General features: G+C 38.3%; 1 protein-coding gene across 16 annotated transcripts in view; it reads left to right on the top strand.

The window, feature by feature from the left end:
* The window catches only part of PARD3 (par-3 family cell polarity regulator), a 440,327-nt gene that overhangs the window by 246,463 nt on the left and 172,328 nt on the right, over window positions 1–21,536 (top strand). For 10 of the 16 annotated variants that reach the window (XM_056483426.1, XM_056483437.1, XM_056483436.1 and 7 more), the window contains 5 exons: window positions 1,678–1,817; window positions 3,304–3,432; window positions 7,293–7,331; window positions 19,979–20,167; window positions 20,658–20,828. In XM_056483426.1, the coding sequence (XP_056339401.1) occupies window positions 1,678–1,817; window positions 3,304–3,432; window positions 7,293–7,331; window positions 19,979–20,167; window positions 20,658–20,828 (668 nt within the window). The remainder of the gene's footprint in view (window positions 1–1,677; window positions 1,818–3,303; window positions 3,433–7,292; window positions 7,332–19,978; window positions 20,168–20,657; window positions 20,829–21,536) is intronic. The other 6 variants (XM_056483438.1, XM_056483439.1, XM_056483435.1 and 3 more) reach the window with 1 other exon arrangement.

Below are 21,536 nucleotides of genomic sequence, written 5' to 3'. Positions count from 1 at the left end.
TTATGAGAATCTAGTATTTTTTAAAGTCTGTGTAACAGCAGAGATAAATTCTATATTTGCCTGAAAGATGAAGACTTTAAAATTCAAATGTCAACTGTCTTGAACGCTGGAAGGGTCTCAAAATAATTAGCCTAGAGAAACTGATCCATATTTCCTGAACAATAAGATCTACATGTCCTTACTGTGTGTACAGGAGCACTTAGTTATCTTCAAGATGAAGATTTTAAAAGCTTGTGTCATGCCCAGTCCTGCCACCTGTGTTGAGGGGCAGGCTTTTGTAGAGTTTCAGGGGTTGTTGGTAACCTTGGATAGATTATATCTAAGTGGTAGGGAAGGCTTCTGTTTGTCCTCAGCTTGTGAATGCCAGAACTGATGGTATACTTAATTTCTCTGAAATACAAACAAGTCTTATGGACTGTATTGACTGGACCCCTGCTCTGGATTTCTCCAGAAATTTAAGTGCCTCTGTTTTGCTTCAGTCTGTCTTGGCCAAGTGTAGTCAGTCACCTGGATGTCCAGCAGGACCTCAGAAGTGGCAGCCTGGGTTTGCTCCCTGCCTGCAGACACCCAGCAAGAGCTGAGGAGCTGTTAACTGAAAATAGCCTGAGGTCCCCAGAACAGGAGAAATGAGACCACTGACCTCCAGTACTGTCACCTGCCAGTGTCCAAAGTGAGACACATTGCCAGTGCCCACAGTGCCCCCAGTGCCCAGAGTGACACACTGCCAGTGCCCACAGTGTCCACAAATGACACCCTGCCAGTGCCCACAGTGTCCAAAATGAGACACAGTCATTGTCCACAGTGTCCACAAATGACACCCTGCCAGTGCCCACAGTGTCCAAAGTGAGACACACTGTCATTGTCCACAGTGTCCCCAAGTGACACCCTGCCAGTGTCCACAGTGTCCCCAAGTGACACACACTGCCAGTGCCCACAGTGTCCCCAAATGACACACTGCCAGTGCCCACAGTGTCCCCAAGTGACACACTGCCAGTGCCCAGTGTCCACAAGTGACACACACTGCCAGTGTCCACAGTGTCCAAACTGAGACACACTGCCAGTGCCCACAGTGTCCCCAAGTGACACACACTGCCAGTGTCCACAGTGTCCACAAATGACACACTGCCAGTGCCCAGTGTCCACAAGTGACACACACTGCCAAATGTCCAAAGTGAGACACACTGCTAGTGCCCAGTGTCCCCAGGTGACACCCTGCCAGTGCCCCCAGTGCCCAGAGTGAGCTGACAGAGCCCCGTGCCCAACAGCATTGGCTGACTGTTGCTGTTGAAGGAGCTGCAAAAGAGAAAGACAGGATCATTGATGAGATCCAGATTGACAAGGGGGAGGACAGTGATAGGATATCAGATATGCTTTGTTCTGATTCCTTGTCACTCAGCTCATCTGAAATAGAAAGTCAGAAATATGGCAATGACTTGGAAGTCATCAGAACAGCAAGTTGCAGCAAGTGCCTGCTGAGCCACCTGTGCCCAGACTCAGTGCTTCAGCTACAGCTTTCTTGTGGATCTTGTGTTTTCTTTATTTGTCATGAAGTAATTCTTGCATCTTACATGTATTTTCATGGGTTGTGTCAGTGAGGTATACATACATTCTGCTTGGTAAAAATGATACGTAATATAAAATGTGCATTTTAACTAGTAATGTGCATTCTTTATGCAGGTACAGAAGGCTTGGGATTTAGCATTACTTCAAGAGATGTCCCAATTGGTGGCTCTGCTCCAATTTATGTGAAAAACATCCTTCCAAGAGGTGCAGCTATTCAAGATGGGAGATTAAAAGCTGGAGACCGATTAATTGAGGTGAGGAAATATTACATGTTCCTATTACATGTTCTGTGATTTGGCATGAGCCCACACGCTGTGTCACTTCCAGAGGCTTATAGTACATTATGTTACAGGAGAATTTTTCCCTCTTTTTCCTTCTTTGGCTTTATTTTTTTAGGTAAGAGATCAAGTTGCTGGGAATGTTCAGTACATAACTGTTTGAAGAGCTGGACCCAGACATACTGCAAAAACAGTTTACATGTCCTTATGTGAATATAGTGTCATAGTCTTGTGTTGCTCTTTAGAAATATATTGAAGCAAAGTGATTGTTACCTAGTAATTAAATCAGCATGGAGTGACAGACCAGAAATTATTGAAGATGTTGCTAAGGATGGGAGGCAATATCCTGAAAAGGTTTAGTGCATTAACTAAAAGGGACATAAAAGGAGAGGAGTCCTACTGAGAATCAAGGCCACTTCCCTCCTGGAGTAAGGATGTCCTCAAGGGAACTCAGTTTCTCTTGGATAGGTGCACTGCAGAGATCTTTCTGCAAATCTAGCTGGAGTGATATGTTACCACTCACAGCTCTTCATTACTGTCCCTAAGCCAAATGACACCGGAGGTACAGCTGAGTCTGTAACTGCCTCTCAGTGCTCTAACTTCACTCTACTGCAAAATTGGCCAAGTCAGCTTGAAATGCTGCTGGAGGAAAGCCCCCTATAATTACTGTAATTCAAGGTAACCCAGATGACTTGGGCAGAAGGGGACTGAGAAGCATTTAAGATGACAGTTATGGCATCTCAGCTGTGTGAGCTGTGCTCTCTTACGAGGGGAAGGAAAAAGATGGTTTCTGACTTCTGAGCACCATGCACCCTTGCTTAACAGTGCTAGTTTGCCTTCATTTCCAAAATGTTTCTCAGCAAGCAAGCCTGAGATGATTTGATGTTTCTCTGGCTTCTCCCGTATGAAGTTAGCTCATACAGTGGGAAATCTGCATGTATTCCACACCTGCCTCTCCTGATCAGTGGCATTTGGAGGCCAAGGGATTGGACCACTGAACAGAGGCAAGATTAGCAACCCCAGGGTTATACAGGGAAAGAATTACTTTCTACTTTTGTCACAATTAATTGTGCTGAATATATTCGGAAGGTATGTTCCAGGACATGTGGAAGCAAGGTCAGTTTGGGATCATATATATTGATTTTGCCAAAAATATTTATGCAGATGTTCTTGTAAGAAATACTGGGAAATGGGATTAGTTGGCTTTAGAGTGTGCTGGACTATAGTGTTGCTGCTGAAAAGGAGGGAAGTATAAATGTCTGGCTTGTTATTTGTATTTGTATGGAAAGGATGACCATTTAATTCTATTAAATGAAAGCTGAAATGTGAGCTAATAAGCAGATTGCTCCGGTAAGAGTTTTTTAATACTGTCCCTTACGATTCACATGACTTTTTGCTCTAAGTGTCTGCTGGTTTCCCTGTTTGGGAGTCTTACCAATGTCTAACATTTCCTTTGTTACAGGTAAATGGAGTTGATTTAACAGGCAAAACTCAAGAAGAAGTTGTGTCCTTGCTGCGAAGTACCAAGATGGGAGGAACCGTCGCCCTTCTGATTTTTCGACAGGAAGAAACATTCCATCCAAGGGAACTGGTGCGTAAAATAGAGAGCAGCTAAGAGATTTAGATGAGTATGAGCAAATGATTTGATCTTGTCTCCTGTTAGTAAACATGCATGGCCAGCACTGAATGTAAGAAAAAGGAAAAAAAAGCTATTTTGCTTTATTTAGAATATTTTACATGCATGTTTTCTATTTTCTTCAGGATCTGCTATTGGAGTTAAGTATTTGTTAAAGATAATGTATAGGTGAGAGCTTTATTTTGAGTGAAAATATTTATTATAGGAGAAGCTATTGCATAGACTTTATTTGGATGCATGCAGACAATAGATTATTTCATATCCTTCATAAGGACAAATATATGTTTGAAAGCCTGCCATTTGTTCCACTGCTCACTAATATGTTCTCAGACATATAATATTATGCCAAAATAGGATATGTAAATACATTTCTATCAAAAAGTGGAAAATATAAGAAGTAGTAGCCTTTTTTGAATATAAATGCAATCTCTGTGGAATGGAAACCCTGCAGTTATTAATTTAGCAGGGTAATTCAGAAGATGTTTCTAAGGAATTTACATTAAATAGGAATAAAATGATGTTTCATACTGTACCTGCTACACTTGCATAGTGTATATTGATATTTCTCTGATAATTATTCAAGATAACTTCTGTTATGAAAAGGTAGATTCTGAATGGTAGCAGTCTTACTTTGTTCTGTACTCAATTAAACTGCTGAAGTTATTTATTATTTGTATTATTGTAGCTATATACAATTCTAAAATAACTTACTTGACTGCATTATTGTGATAAAATAGACAAATATAAGTATAATGAATTAATAACTTCATTTCTCTATTGGATTTGTGTTATTGTGAATGTAAAGAAAATTAATTTTTGTTTGGCCATTTCAAGATATTAAACATTAGCCTTTTACTTTTCAAAAGTACCATTAAACCTAAGAAGTCAGAGTGGCAGGGGAGGTTGCAAATGAACCAACTTTTACCTTAAAATTCTTGGAACATGCCTTCAAGTGCTGAAGTGAAAGCTGTCATAAAGTGAAGAAAAATAAAAACTTGAAATCCTATTACACCCTGCCTTATCACTGTAACAGTGAAAGCAATCTGTTTATGAGTTCCTGTGGTATAATTTTCATGGTGCTGCTATCTTTCATAAAGGTGAATGAAAATGCTTTTTGAGGTTTCTAAATAGACTTAGAAGTAAGAAAATGTCTTAATTTTTGTATATTATTTCTGTGGTAAAATTAGGATGTTTTAATGCATAATTTGACATGAGATTTAGTTTAAATAATTGGCAACAAACAAATTGGTGTAAATAATGCAGAGATTTAATAGCAACACATTATCCAGTTTTAAAATAACAGCAAGTCAGCCCCTTTGAAGGAGTTCAAGCTCAGCAGCCTCCCTGCTGTGGCTCAGGCAAAACTGTCTCAAATACTTTGGCAAAGTCCAGCCTAGGGAAGCCAGACCTTAGTGTGGCTGTGTTAGGTACCAGGTGGGTTTTGCACTGTGTAATGAGATCAGATCTGAACTGGTGTGTTTTTCTGCATCTCCAGTTGAACAAATGGTATTGTGAGGATCTGAGAGTACATGTGTGTGATGATCCTCTGTTGCATAAAGATTTGTTTGTTTGCATTCTGACACAAAGAACTCTTAGGTATGCACTGCTGACTGCTGTCAAAGAGCAGGAGCAGAATTGCTGGGGAAGGTGTTGAAATCAAAGTCTTCATAAAGGCTGTTCTTTCTTCTCTGGTAAGAAGTAATCCTTAAAAAAATAAAGCAAATATTTTCAGCCAGTTCCTCTCATTGATTTTTACTGGATTTTTGAAAAAAAAACAAAACAAATAAAAAAACCCCAAAAACAAACAAAAGGCCAAGAAAAAAAGAAAGAAAATTAATATTGAAATAGGGAGGAGAATGACCTGAAATCATGTCCATTCACTTTTTCACATGCAGACCTTCTCTAGCCACTTAGGAACAATTTGTCTTTGCATCCTTCCCCTATCTCTCTCATATTTTCTACATTTGTGTGCTTTAAAATATTAACTGAATGAGATGTGCCTCAGAAACCATATGTAGAAAATCATGTTATTTGATCTTATCCATCTTTTTAAGGGCAGGACGTGCTGTTGCTTACTGAGAATACTCATTATTAAAACTATTTTATATTTGCCAACATTTGTATAGATAGTAATCCCAATAAAAGAGGTGTTTAGATTTTATGTTTTATGTTTTGAGTTATGGCTTCTTGAATGACCTTGAAAAAAATGAAGCATCTTTGAGTTTCTTTTTAAGTAAAATGAAGATAATAAACTTCAGGAAAGTTAAGGAGTTTAACATTGCTGTTATTATCTGTAAGGGGCTTATGACAGTGTGTAAGTGTAGCTAAAATTTAGGGGATTATTAAGCTGAGCCTGTTGAGGTTGGTACAGGATCTCTGAAGGTTGCATGGATCAGGTCACGTATGTATGTGTGATAATCCAGTGCAGCAGAGCAGGATAAAAGTGAGGAAAGTGTGGAAGCAGGGGATAAAATCAAGTTGGCAGAAGTCAGCTTTTCTAATTAGCCAGATCTGGAAGAATGAACATGTTTCTCCAGAATACTGGGCATTTTATTCTTTCCACAGTTTCCTGATGCCAGATAATAGATAATGTATTAGGGCTTGTCCACACTGATATGAGCTAGAGATACATTATCTCTGAAAAGCCTTCCCTCCCTGCTCCCTATTTTTACAAAAGGATGACTCTGGTTAAGTAGAGCTCCTGGAGCACTGTGGTTACCTCACATAGCTTGTGAAGCATTTGCTTGGAGCTGCTACTGACTGTGTGAATCCTCTGAAGGATTGCCTTAGGTTATTTAGGTTTTGGGCAATATTCTCAGTACCAGCAGATACTGGCTGGCAGCATTAGTCTCCAGTACCCTAAGAATTAATATGCCCATTGGTACATGTGGGACCTTTACATTTGCCTTGTAGTTGTCTTCATTTTTTTTCTTACTGGTTGTTGGCTCAGGTTGAAGCTTACTGGATGTTTGTGTTACTGCTTTGCCACTACATTTTTGTGCTTTATCATTTGATTCTCCTGCAAAACAGCCTGAAGCAAAACTATCCATTAAACTCTAGCATTCTGTTAGAGCCCAGCAGAATAGAAAGAAATGGCTGGCTAGCCCAAAAGTGATCAGCCAGCCAGCACCAAGATGTCTCCTGAGTTCTCAAATGGGTTTTAATATAGGTGGGTGTGGGCTTGGAAGAGCCATAGCTCCTCATGTGTGTTTCCAGAATTGGTTGTGGGATGCATTTTCCAATGATGTGTGTTTGCCTTATGTGCCCCAAGACACAGGTGAGGAATGCAGTGTACAGGGGTGTCCCATCTCTGGTGAACTGAACGCATCCTCTTGTCCTGGGATATGCAGAGCTGCAGTTCTAGTTCATCCAGACATGCTCAAAAGGGGAATCCCTTGCTAAAATGAGAGTGGATTTTTTAAGAAATAAGCACTCATTTAAAATTTTTTTAAGGATTCATCTGGACTGCTGAGGTCATTCTCTGAAAACTGCAAAGTAGAAGGGAAAAACCAGGGGGGAACTTCCCTGAGAACATTCCACCAGCTAGAAAATGGTGTGAGCAGTTGTGGTTCTTCCTTGGCCAGTCACCTCCCTCATAGCCAGGTAGGCATGTACCATAAGGACCCTGGAATTATTTCTGTTCACTTCTCATGTAGTGTTTTTTTAGACAAATTTCAGTCTGGGGTGAGAGAAACACCCTTCATTTTTTACTACCACTTCACGTCAGAATTAGAGCTCTTTGTTTATCCCCTTGCTGTTAGATAGTACATGTCGTATGTAGTTGTGTTCTTATTTATTTTTTTTACTTCCTTTAGAATGCAGAACAAAGCCAGTCACAAATTCCAAAGGAAACGGTAAGAGCTTTGTCTTTTCCATACTGGAAGACTCCCAAATGTTTTTAAATTGATATGGCACTTCTCCATCAAAGTTTTACAGATCCTTCTTTCACCTTATATACTGTAGATGGCTCTCTGTAGCTTTACATTTTAAATGCATTTTTTATTGTAATTTCAAATACTGTTTGAAAATTATGCACAATTCCCTTACTATATATGCTCAAGTGCCATTTGATATTACATCTCTTAAATACAGCCAAAGGCCTAAAGTTAAATGATAAGAGTAGATTTTAGCTTGGGTTACAGATTGAAGCTAATTGTTTAAATCGTGATTATATGACAGAAATCTGAGATGCAAACACAGAAATTAGTCAACTAGGATTTAAGTCTTAATTGTGTCCTCATAGTAAACCATTGTTAGTTATTTTTAAGAAACTATGGAAGTTGTATTAAGTTTAACCTCTTGAGGGCTGCAACAGATCTGTATGTGATATTCCAGTGGGACTCTAGACTGAGATTGTGTAGTGCTAATATATCTCACTTTAGTCAGTGAAACATGATCAGTCCAATATGCAATATACTAATACGTCTAAAAAGTTTTTCTAAAGTAGAAGGTGTGTTTTATGAAATACAAACAGAGAATATAACAATAATATTTTTCCTTAAAGATATACTGCATCTTAGTTAAAAACAGATTTCAAGAAACTCCATTCAATTAGGTACCTATTTAAAAATTAAATATTAAATTAGATTATGTAGAAATTTAGAAATTTCATGTTGGGATTTTAAACGAGTTAGGCTGCTGTAAAACAAGAAGAGCTTGTCTAGATAATTCAGAATATCTTACCAGCAATGGCAAGATGGTGTCTGGAACAAAAAGAAAGTCATGACTAGGTAAATATATCTAAGATCCAACTCAGTGAGGTAATCAAAGGTATGTTGGTTGATACTATTAATTTTTCAGACCAATGGAATGTAACTGTAAAAATGGGAATTTGGGTTAAATGTCAGCAAACTTCTGTCCTTCTGGTTTTTAGTGTCCTTCCCTCTGAAAGTCATCTGCTTAAGGGCTCTGCAAAGCTGTGGGTGTACCATTGTTTGAGACATGCCTTGTGGTATCTCTTTACTGCATCTCATTAGGGGATGTATGTTTTTATCTTGATAGGTTCTTACCACGTACTGCTGATGTATAAGGAGATCAAAGATCAAAGCCCAGGATAGTATTTCTATCTGTAATCGAATACCATTGAGGAAAATTTGTGGGTGCAGCCTTATAAAAGTATCCTGGTATTAGCAGTTGAAATTCCACCCGAAGCTCATTAAGATAAAGCAGATTGCCCACGAGGTGTTTATAGAAATCAGTTGCTCATCTATTGCAAAGTTAATGTTTTGCAGCAAATTCTGGGGTGAAAACCTTTCTTTGGCATTCTTGGAACCACCACCCTAACTTCATCTAAGGAAAGAACAAAATATAATGGGTGTTTCCCATTTGTTCTCTTTAGATGTGGGGTAAAAAAATGCTTGTTAATCAGGAGATTGTGCAGGAGGGACAGGGAGTGAATGTGTAGCTAGGGATTTCTGAAAAAAAACCAGCTAGAAAGCCCTAGCAAGCTTTGAAAATATGGGACTGAATTGGAAAACATATGAAGACTGAGTAACATATGGTTACTGAGGGAATTAAGCTAGAAACCTAATCAATACAAAAAAAATTTGCCTAATGTATGGGGTTTTTCATTCATTATACTTGGGATTTTTTATTTATTTATTTAAAGGCTCAGAACAACAGAGATTGATAGTAGGAACACTAGGTCTCTTTATATTTACTGACTACAGTAAATGAATAAAAAAAAGGGACTAAATGTGAAAGGTTGTGGTGGGTATTTGTAATGCACAATGCTTTTGCACTTGCATCCCGTGTTCCAATCTACTTAGCTTTGGATAAGTGTGATACTTCAGTTTTACAGAACTAATTTTCCTGAGCTGCACATTAATAATACAGTCACACATTCTTTATTATTATTTTTTGAAAGTATTTCTCCTTGTTTTTCTTTATTCTTCTTGGTTCTGCCTCAATACCTATTTATTTCTCCTCTGTCTACTTTTCAGGTCTTTGAGATTTCTAATCTCACAATTTCTATTTCTGTGCCTGCTCTGATCTTTGTGCTGTTAGTAGTGAGGTTTAAGTCTCCAAGTGTCAAGGACTTCATAGTAAAAAGCAAAGCAAAAAAACCACAACCAACAGAAGAGCATGATGAAGGCAGTGAAGCTAAAGAAATGAGAGAGGTGGAATGCAAGTCTGTTTTTCATTTAAAGGCAAAATGATTGTGGGATTTTTTGTTGGTTTTTTTATGTTTTTGTGGAGAAATAGAGGGAAAATACATCTTTGAAATGAAAAAAAGAAAAACAACAAAAATACCACTCCCATGAAAGTAGAAGGCCTAAAATAAAATTGCAAAATATCAAGTCTAACTTATCATTCTTTACTCAGGGGTTACCTTCATGTAACTGTTACTTTGAAATGGTAAATTTCTTGAACATTGTGGCACTTGGATGCAGTAGTTAGTCCTCATTAAGGTAATAAAACAAAACTTTGAAGGTATTTTTTTCCTAATTTGTGGCCTGAAATCCCTACAACCCTCATAAGAAAGCATTTGAGTGCAGGCTTTTTATGCACCATCACAGAATACTGATTCTCAAACTTCCATATAAGAAGATTTTGTAATTTGATAGGCTCACACAATTTAAGCTCTGTTTTCCAGTTTTACATAAGAAATGCAAATTGCTGATGCAGCTTCAGCTTCTGTTCAGTAACAATGCTCTGGTGAAACCAGGACTGGTGCTTTTACCTTCTGCTTTACTTATGAAAGAGTCCCAGAGCCATTGCTCTGTTTCCTCATGAAACAAAGAAATCTCCTGTATCTTGGTCGAAAGGTTGTTTCACCCAGCCATGAGTTTGTGCCATTTGTGTAGCTGATGACAGCATGGAACAGATGCACCTATTGCTAAACAGGGTGATTATTTGGAATGTAGGAAATTGACTGTAATATGAAAAAAACTATTAATTTATCATTATTACATTTTTGTTTCTAAGCATAATTATCTTAATCCTGTTACAGTGCATTGAAATGAACTGTTAATTATGCTATGTAAAACATCTGCCAATTAATTTTTCCTCATACTCTTTGAAGGTTGGTAGTGTTTCAGTAATATTTTGCTTTTACAATTGTCATTCACTGTTTGTTTTCTGAATTCAGAACCAGCAAGTTAACTTTCATGTAAGCATAATGCTAGAAAAATAATAATTATCATATGAGTAAGTATTTCCTAAGGAGTGTTGTCTATTGATAAGAAGAAATTCAGAGTTAGAATTCAGGATTCCATTTTGTGATTGTTGCACTCAGCAGCATGGAAAAGCTTCAGTTTTCTGTTCTCATTTGTTTTTCTGTCAAATTGCTGTAAGTGAGCAGAATGTTATGAATTTAAGCGAGTGCAGGATTCGTAACAGTGACATAACAAGAGTGGTTGGTGTGTTGGAACAATATATAAATGATTAGCAGCACTGATAGAATATGCAAATGGGATTGTTTTTTATTTTCTTCTGAACTCAAACACTTGATACTCCAGTTATTATCTAAATTTCATTGTGATCACTGTGTTTATTGAGATCCAGTTGCTGTTCTTGCCATATTCTTCTGTGTGGGATTCTGAGTAAATTAGCTACCCATTTTATGCAAGACTTGATTGCCTATAGGAAATGAGTGATACTGGTCAGAAGCATATTGCCAGAACTTATGAATAGTTACTTTAGTAGGATTTTTTTCAAAAGTTTTCATGTTGTGAGTATGAGAGGCAATACTAGCAAATGCCTAGAAAAACATGATTTGTATTGATTATTGGATAGAAAATTCTTGTGGGAAAAAAAGCACAGTCAGTGTTGATCTTTAAGAGGATATATTCTGTGTGCATGTGTGTTTGTCTTTTGCTCAAAAGCTGTTTGTATTACTTCAAGATACCTAATCACTGGGGATTATCCATAGATATTTTTTAAAAGCTGTAATAAGTTCCCACCAGTTTCTATTTAGCACATATACAGAACTTGAGCTTGGTGATCCAAATATCTAAACATTGAGCCAAGATCATAGATGGACTAATGTGAGACTATACCACCAGCAGTGCTGTTACCAATAGGTACAGGATGATTTTACTGAAGGAGGGTATGCCTGACTGATGATTAAGCTGATGCTATTATTTCCTCCATGGTCCTTAGGAATGCTGCAGATCTATTTTTCTACCTTTTTATCTTATAATCATGTGAGGCACAAGGGTGATTACAATGTCTTAAAAGCATTTTTAGTGCAATTTTGAGTTGTTTCAGCTAATAATTTTAATAAAGTTTTGACATAAGAAATATATCAGTGCCCATATGAAAGAAATAGGTAGTGAATGTGTGCTTTCTGCAAGATACTGTTGTGGTTTCAATCTTTTATTATAGTAGATAGTCTAGGATTAAATAGCATGTTCTGGCACATTTATGACTGGAGAGAAGACAATAATTCCTAGTGAATAATTAATACAACAGTTAAGTGGCTGTGATCATGCATGCTTTTTGACCAGTCTGAATTTCCTGGAACGTTCAGTGATAAGCCACATAAACTTCTGCATAATGCAGTGCTCAGAACTGACCCTCAGGCTCGGTTTTGGCTATTAGCAGCTGGTGATTTACCTGGGGTGTGGTGTGGCACATTTAAAGTGGCTTTGTGCAGCACCATAAGGCAGCTGTGGCTGCTGTCTGAACACTGGCATTGAAGACCTGCTGAAAAGTTGCCAGTTTAATCGAAGACAAACATATGTGTCCCTGCACTGTGACAGGGTTGTGTTGGTGCCACCGTTGCAGAGTCATCCAGGAGCCATAGCCATGTGCACAAACTTGTGGATTTGGTGCAAACCTTGTTTTACTGCATCATTGCCTTTAGACTCCTGGTGTTGATTCTCTCTTGATATTAAATGCAGGGAAAATAGTGAGGTGAAATGGTTTGCCATGTTTGCCTGAAAGTTGGCAGCAGAATAGGAGGGAGACACAGATCCTTCTGAGATGCTTCATACTGGTTTTACTTCATGGGGAATGTGCTTCTTGCCATGGATTTCTACAAAGGCATTATTTCTCTTGCAGCTTGTTTTCCCTGTCTGTCTTTTCCAGACATTGCTTCTTTCTTTAGTATTTCAGGTCTTGTAAATCCGATAGGCCAGTGAGAGAAGTATAAGGATTTTTAGGGAGCTCTGTCATTAGTGTGTTGGGCATTGAAGTTTTTCTTGAAGAAGGGATAGTGCAGAGAGCTATAGCTTTACAGGCTTCTTTGGCAGAACAGACACCTGCTGTGTACCTAATCCCTTGGCTTTCACTTCTCCAGGAGAAGCAAAGTGTAAAGAAACAGGGTTAGCATTACAATCACATGTTGTTGTTTCAGGACATACAGCAGGAACACAAAGTTTGAACAGGAGCAGCAGTTTTGAACAGAGTATGTTGGCCTGAATAAAGCACAGTCATTATGGTGCCTGCAACAGACCTGTAAGAATTTCTGAGATTAAGAACCAACAGAATATAATTTTAATGGTTTGATCAATTTTTGAAATGTAGAACCTCATTTGATTAAACCAGTTTCTATGGCAGCCCAGATCAGGGTTTTGGTATTTAGTGAGGGTAATGTAAGTACAGACAAGCAATGGACTTCTTATAGAGAGGAGTAACAAACATGTGGATGTACTTAAACATGGGCTTTTGCAGAGCCTTGATTTCCATTCTAAATGAAAATCACATGCTAGAATTTTTGTGCTTTGGAAAAGCATTTAATTTTTTTCCTAAATCTTATCTTAATCCATCCAAACCTTTAAACTGAAGTTATTTTTACATGTGGAACATCTTTTTTGATATTAAATTAAATCCTTAAAATGGACATAACAGGAAAAGCAGTGGGGCTGTTTTACAGTACTTTCTTGAGCTAGCATTTTTGCCTATAAATGCTTACCAAAATTAATCCACATCTAATACACAAAAAAATCCTCCTTGATGGGATTAAGATTAAAGCAGAGCACATTTCCCATAAAATCTCAGAATTCAGATCTAGTTTTTGATATTTAGCAGCTGCTGTTTGATTTGAGTGAATGCAATCTTTGCCAGATGTGACATATTAACTTTGTTAATATGAATAATGAGTCTCTCTATATGAGCAAATAAGATTCATTAGTGTTTATCTAACATATGACAGATATTAAAATTCTTAGCCTAGGAAAACCTAGAAAAAAGAAGCAAGCATAAGAATTCTGGTTGTTTTGTTGGCTTAAGCCCTGTATCATTTTATAACCAGGTAAGTAGACACTTTAGGTTCTCAAAACCTACGATGCAACACAACTGTTTGATTAAAGAAAAAAAGAAAAAAAAAAAAAAGAGAATATAGATAAATGGCCTGGTATTTCAGGAGAAAACTTGGTTGGAGTGTACATGCCACTACTGAGTCAGCAGGCAGGATTTTCTCTGCTTATTGAGTTGCTCTAGTTATATTTTTCTTTACTGCCTACCCTGGTGGGGTGCACCTGCTCTCAGTTACTCCTCCCAAGGAGGGGACTCAGCTGTTGTTAGGGAGGTGTGTTTCAGGCCACCTACATTGCTCTGTTTGCAGTACCTCCAGCAGTAATGCATTACATTTTGCATACATAACTACTAAAGATCACCCCACAGAACAGTTGTTGACCAAAGAAGCTGTTTTGTTTCCTTAGAGCTGTTTGTTTCATGAATTCTACATTTGTATATGCAATGGCAGAGGATGAGAGCGAGTCGTCATTTTCTGTGTGTGCCTCAGTTTAGAGGGTGGCCTGGTAAGACAGCAGTATCACCCACTTAACTTAAGGACAAAACAGTTTGAGTCATCCCTGTTGTTAAGAATGTCTTTGCACAATAGCTAAGTGAAATCTCCTCTCTTGTATATATCCTGCCCCATTCTATTTTGTTACAATAATACAGGGATGACTTTTGCTGGTTTCCCAAACTAGAGGGCATATAGTTCCTTAGTATTGTGGGTGCCTTATCAGAAAGAATTAAATAATGGATGCTGTATTAAAATCTTCTAAAGACTGAAATAGCTTGGAAAAAGCTATTATGTTAGGTTGGAATTCCCCATTATTGGAACCCAATGACTAAACTTTGGATTTTGCGATTTCCAGTACATTTACAGCCTACACTTCCTAGAGAGCTCTTAGACTCTCTAGAGACCAGACTCATCTTTTGAGAACTTCAGGTTTTTCATCTGAATAAATTGTAAAGAGAGAAGACACATTTGTGAGGCAAAATGCTGATAGATTAACAAAATAGTACTTAAACAGTGGTTAACAGGGCTGTAATGTTAGAAGGCTGGGCACAGCAGAACTTGAGACAGGTAAATTAAATAGTCAGCAGGGTCATTCAAGTTGTTAGATAGTGTTTGTGCTATAGTAAATTTATTATATGAGTGTCATTGTTGTGTGTATGTATACACATATAAGGGGGTGTTGTATGTGTACATGCATATACATGTGCATTCAAGAGCTCTTTAAAAGTTTTCATGTACACGTGTTCATATGGATAACTTGGAAATACAGGTTACCCTTCAAGAGTGGAGATGCAGAGCTTTATTGGTCGCTCGGTGAAAGGGAACAGGAGCACATTTTTGTATACACAGTCACAAAGTAATGTGCAGACAAGTTTCAGTGACAGTAACTGCTGAGAAGGCAGCAGGTCTAAGCTTGCAAGAGATTGAACTTACTGAAGAGAATGCTGCCAGATTTATAGCAGCAGTGAGTCACTTAGGAAACCTGTCCTAACTTGACTGGAAATTGCTTCCCCCGTTAGGTGGGAGGAAGGTTTTCTTTGCTGTTCAGTTTCTGTTTTCACCTATCTCATGCTGCTTACTCACCAGCTGAGCCCTGCTGAGGTCCTGCAAAGGGAAGAAGCCCCAAGCAATACTGTGTAAAACACAAACCCCCAGCCAGGCAAGAGAGGCGATTGTCCTGCTCTGCTCCTCAGTGATGTGGCCTCACCTTGGAAATTGTGTGAAGTTTTGGGCACTGCAGGATAAGAGAGTTTGAAGCTGTTAGAGAGTGTCCAAAGAGAGAATGGTGAAGGGCTTTGAGAGGAAGCTGTGTGAGGAGCAACTGAGGTCCCTTGGTCTGTTCAGCCTGGAGAAGAGGAGATCTCATTGTGGTCTTCAACATCCTCCCGAGGGGAGGAGGAAGGGCAGACACTGATCTCTGATCTGTGACAGGACCCAAGGCAGTGGCCTGAAGTTGTGTCAGGGGAGGTTTAGGTTAGATATCAGGAAAAGATTCTTCACCCAGAGGGTGGCTGGGCACTCCCCAGGGCAGTGGTCACAGTGCCAGCCTGGCAGAGTTCCAGAAGTTTTTGCGCAGTGCTCTCAGGCACAGAGTGACTCTTGGGCTGTGCTTTACAGGATCAGGAGTTCAACTTGACAGTCTCTGAGGGTCCCTTCCAACTCAACATATTCTGTAATTCTGTGATAAAAGGATAAAGAGAAGATGCTGTTACTACTATGATGAGAAAACTAATGGCACTCAACTGTCAAAGTCTATATTAATGCTGTTTATAAAATTAAATCTGATTTTATGATCAGATCAGAACTTACGTAGAAGATAATGTTATGTGGAAGTGAAAAACAATCCTCCCACATTTAGCTTACAGCTTTTTTTAATCTCTGTATATATCAAAACACTGCTGTAAGTTTGCTCTAGTCAGGGTTTATCTTTAAATTTATGATATATTTATGTTGTATTTAAAAAGCAAAATACTTATCTCAAATGTCGTTTAGCATAAATTGATGCTAAATATGATTTTGAAGCCAAAGAAGTCACCTACATATTTTTTCACCAATCGAATTTTTATTACAAATTACATACTTGAGCAGCTTCATTCATCCAGCTCAAGTCATTTCAGATGACCTTTTCCTCAGCAGCCTCTGTCTGAACAGAATATTGTTCTGCTGTTAATTGTTTTGGACACAGTGTGTGAAAAATCTTAAGGGAGTTGAATTTTGTTGTTCAGGGTTCACAGTACATAATTTTGCTTGCATGTTTACTGCTGGCCTGTCAAAATATATGACGGAGTAAATTCCTCCTACAGATCAATTAATCATGAAAATAGTGTTGAGGTGTTTGATTGACATAGTGAAGCTGTTAATTTAGAGAGTATCAAGATCAAATGGAAACTACTGCAATTAAGAAGTGACTGTGTTCTCAGCTGAAAATTTTTAATGCTGCATGTTAAATTTTTTTGTGCATTTTTATGCTGTCTCATGGATGTATGAGGGAATTTCTGTGCTTTGTTACATTTAAATACTTAATGTTTAACACAATTTCAGTGAAAATTTAATTTTTTTATAATAGTTTTTTCAATATTGATTGGGGAGAATTGCTGTACTTGTAGTGTTTCTGTACTCTAATGGTCTTTGGAGAACAAAGGATTCAGTCATTATGAGATTTTGCTGGGGTTTTTTTGTTTTGTTTTCATCTTTACAACTTTGGTTCAAACTACTATGGCAGCAGGCTAAAAATCTTCCTGCTCATTTCTCTGTGAATGGCTCCTTTATGACATGCTTAGAGGTTCCTTGTCACTGTATGGTCCTGTTCCAAGTTTGTATTATGAAGTTATGTTCAGTATAGCATACATAATAAGACCTTCTTTGATACCATGGTGGCACAAATGTTAAATTTGCTACTTTGATATCCATAGTCCTTAATAGTTCAGTTTTTATTGAAAGCCAGAGTTTTCACATTTGTTGTACTTTTTTTTTCTCTACATTCAAGCGTATGATACTGACAGGTGTCTCATGGAATCTAGAGGGCTTCTTATGTCCCTAAAATTCCAGACACAGATATGGTGGTAAAGCAAGTGTGCTTAGGTGGGAAAAACTGTAGATAAGTTATGAAGTCCCTAAAGAAATTTAGCCATAGCCTAGTAAGGGTAATTTTCTTCTTTAGGTGAGTTGAGCAATTTTCTCATGCCTTTAGTACTTCTGAAGTAGCACTAATCCAGTGCTGAGGCTGCTGTTTCTCATTTTTTCATGAGCATGATGTGCTCACTCATGTAGAGCTGCTGTGAGTAATTTGTTCCAGGTTTTGGCCTCAGGTTTCACCTGTGCACTCAGGTGTCTGTGGCCTGATATTGCCTTATTTCCTTATTCAAGATTGCAGGAAACAAGGAAGCATAACCTCACATTAAAACCAGTGCAGAGCTAATAATGCAGCTCTTTGGTCTCACTGAAGAGTAGGGTAGAGGCTATTAGCCAAGTCTTTGGGGATGCTCATGAGATGCTCACTCCAATTGACCCTTTGTCATACAGAAATGCACCTGACAGGCAAGGAAGTGGTTTAGTTCTCTGCCCTGGAAGAGACACTGCTTTGCCTGAAGTTTTGGTGGATTTTTTTGAAGATTAGAAAATACTGGAGCAAGAGGGCAATTGATTCTAAATTTATGTTAACAGTAGTAAAGAAAAATTCAATAAGCATATCTGCTTTCTTTGATAAGCCACACATCCTACCTTGGCTTTATCTCTCTTTTGGCTAGCAAGCTTTATTCCTACTACTATTTATTAAGGAATATGAAAGTGATGAGTGTTACAGAAATTACAGGGTAGCATGCATCTGTCCCAGATTGTTTTATTCTGCAGCCACTCGACAAAATGTGGATTGAAATGTATGCTGGAGCTATGCTTCTGTGAGTCAAGCAGGAAAATTAGGGTGGTAATTTTCCCATAATTTAAGAAACATCTTTTAGATAGGTTATTTTCCAAGGGACACAATACACCTTTCCATTCCTTACAGCTAGCATTGGTTATGCTGTTTCATGTGGCCAAGAGATGTGTTTGAATAGTGGGATTCACAAGCAAGCCAGCCTAGTTATGGCACATTGATAGAGAGTGTTAATTTTATTATTTTATGAACCACTGTGCTTAGTTATGAACAAAAGGAGTCTAGTGCAAAGGCAAGGGCTGATGAACACATGAAGGTTCATGTTTTTAGCCAGGTGAGAAAAGACAGAGCTCTGTTTTTTCTTCCCTCAGCTGTTGCAGCTCTCTCAGCTGTCTGACTGCCTTCCCATGTGACATTTTTGCTCTGCATTTCTAGGTCAATGGTGACACAACTAGCATGCTTGTGCCCAAATTGATCATCTCAGTCTGCTGTACCCCACATGGCTTTCACATCTATCTTTGCCATAGGCTGTGTTTGCATTTCCTCAAGTCGTAAGAAACAGGGACAGCTCAGCAGGCGCACGTTAACTTCTCATACATCTTCTCACTCACATGAGTGAGCTTTGCAAATAGATCAGTGATGTGGGAAAAGCTGGTACAAAATCAATGTCAGAAACAGAGGTGACATGTTGCTAAGATTATGAAAATTTGCCAGATTAATTCTTCTAGAGAAGAGCTGCCCATGCTGGACATTAGTATGTGCCTTCTGCTGTGTGTTTTCTTACTCTTTCATATGGGTGAAAAAAAAACCCAGCACAATCAGGTTCACAAGAATCTTTTTGCAGAAAATTGCCTTTAAGGGCATGACTTTTTTCTTTAATTGATAAAGTTATTACTAAAAGTGGTTGTATTAGATAGATTCAAAAGAGGATTAGAAACAAGTGAACAGCAACTGGCTGATGAGCAGCCAGTGCCTCTCGTTCCTCCCTTTAGCAGAAGTCTCTTGTGCATGAGCACTGTTCAGGGCATGGCCACTTTCATTCCTGGGTGCTGTGCCCATGCTGCTGCCCCATGAGTGACACTGCTCTGCAGGGACACAGCAAGGCCTCTGGTCCCAGCCTGTTGCCACCCTAAACTTGGCAGGAGGTGAAATGTGAGACTGATCCCCTGTGCTTGTATGGTTTTTGGATGCATGGATGGGTGTCACTGAGCAGCTCCTTGCTGGCAGCTGTGGCAGGACTGTGACTGTAAATCGGGGTGCTTAAAACCTGGGATTTCCCCAGCCAGGCTAAAATTGGATGTTGAGGACAAAAATCCAGAGAGGTAGGTAAGAGGACAGAGGTGAAGGACAGAGCTGGGAAAGACAGGAAAATTGGCACTGAGAGCTGGATTTGATGATAAACCTGGAAATAGCAGAGAGATGTGCTGTTGCTGATCCCAGCTGTGTAGTTTTCTGTTTTTTCCTAACACAGATAATTTTAAATAAAATGAGGTGAACAAGTAATTTTTTAATTTAATTTTCTTGCACTTAGTTTCTCTCTAAGACTGCAAAGCTCTGTAGATGATGATGGTATTTTAAAAATTCTGTAGGTTTTTCAAGTAGGCAAATATTTCTGATAAAGCTCTCTTTTGGCTAATGAAATAGCAGCTCACATGTGAGTTAGTATGGATGGCAGATTCAGTAATGGCATGTGATGCAATTACTTTACTAGAGAGAGAAGCACTTAGACACAAATTTAAGATATTTCTGAACCTAGGCATCAGCTGGAGGTGATTGAAAACACACTATTTCTGCACATTTCTTCTCATAATTACTGTGGAAAATATTGTGGCATTGTAGTAAAAAGCAGAGAGTTTAGAATGCTAATAGCTGTAAGGGGAAGAGAATTCCCAAAGAAATGCTATTCTATAATCCCATGCTAATGTCCCCAACAGAAAGCAGAAGAAGAGGAGCTTGTCCTCACACCTGATGGCACCAGGGAATTCCTGACTTTTGAGGTTCCACTGAATGACTCTGGGTCAGCTGGGCTTGGCGTGAGTGTCAAAGGAAACCGCTCAAAAGAAAACCACGCCGATTTAGGAATCTTCGTCAAGTCCATTATTAACGGTGGAGCAGCATCCAAGGTAAGAGGAAATATTTTGGGAATATCTCTGCTCTTCCAGTTTGTACTTTGTACTTCCAGTTTTCCACAATAAGTTATTTTGAAAATAACCATAGATTGAAGAGGAATGAGATCTCTAGTGTTCTCCAATTACACCATCAGAGGTAACATTTAGATTTCTACTCACATGTTTGCATGTCCCAGGATTTAAACATCCCTAACAGATTCAGGAAGGAACGAGCCATCTCTGGTACAGTTCCATTAGTATGCCATTTGAGCAAGCAGGTTATGATAATAGCTTTCAGTGCAAGTCTGTAATTGGAATAGACATTTCCTATAGTGGCTGCAATGGAAGCTATTACTGCAGTGTTTATTTGGCCATAAACCCTTAGGACTAGGTATAGTTGTTGAATGTTTTTTCTTTTGATTTGTTTCTTATTTTATTCTCTCCAATAGACAAAGCTCCCTTTGTGTGTGTTTTATGTAACTATCTATAATTTTTACTTTTTCAGGATGGCAGGCTTCGAGTGAATGATCAACTAATAGCAGTTAATGGAGAGTCATTATTGGGCAAAACAAATCAAGATGCTATGGAAACCTTAAGGAGGTCTATGTCCACTGAAGGAAACAAACGAGGAATGATTCAGCTTATTGTGGCAAGGAGAATAAGTAAATGCAATGAGGTAATCAGCTCTTGATATTGGGATTGGCAGTTTTCACTTCTGAGATATTTGTGTTTACAGGAGATGTCATGTTTCCTCTGAGACTTGAAAAGTAATATCTGAGAAGCTAAAAAAAGAGAGAATTACAAAATGATCTGAATTTCAGTGTTAGACATGCTAACGTTATTACTGATCAATAAAGGTTTTCTTTTGAGTATTTTTGTCAATGAAAAACAGGAAACACTGAATAAAACTATATTGATTTTGTAATTGGATCTCACTGTTTATGTGATGTTTGTTCAGCGGAGTTTTTATAGAAGTCTATTAGATCTTTCTGTTATAGACTTTGTGTTAACTGACTTGTTTCTTTGTCACTTCCAGATTTTTAAATTAAGAGTAGAGCTCTTATATTTCATTATTATATTTTATCAAAAGAAGAGTTTCATGTATAGACTCTGCAAAACTTTACACAAAAAATTCAGTCATTTTGGATTTTAACTATATTGTGTCTTGGCCTACTGGCCTTCTGAATTCAGGGGGAAATGGTGATTCTTCTGATGATTTGCAGCTTTTTTCTTCTCTAGTGCAATGTTATGTGTTGATGTTTTGAAATACATTCATGATTTCTAATAGTTTATCTTCTATTTAATGTAAGTAATGATATATGCTGGGAATATATGGACATATACTGAAGGGGACTGTAGATGCTGTGAAGGACTGAATTACACT

The sequence above is a fragment of the Oenanthe melanoleuca genome, chromosome 2 (assembly GCF_029582105.1).
Source record: "Oenanthe melanoleuca isolate GR-GAL-2019-014 chromosome 2, OMel1.0, whole genome shotgun sequence".
Lineage (NCBI taxonomy): Eukaryota > Metazoa > Chordata > Aves > Passeriformes > Muscicapidae > Oenanthe > Oenanthe melanoleuca.
Note: the sequence above shows the minus strand (reverse complement) of the source record. Positions and strands in the feature narration are given on the sequence as shown.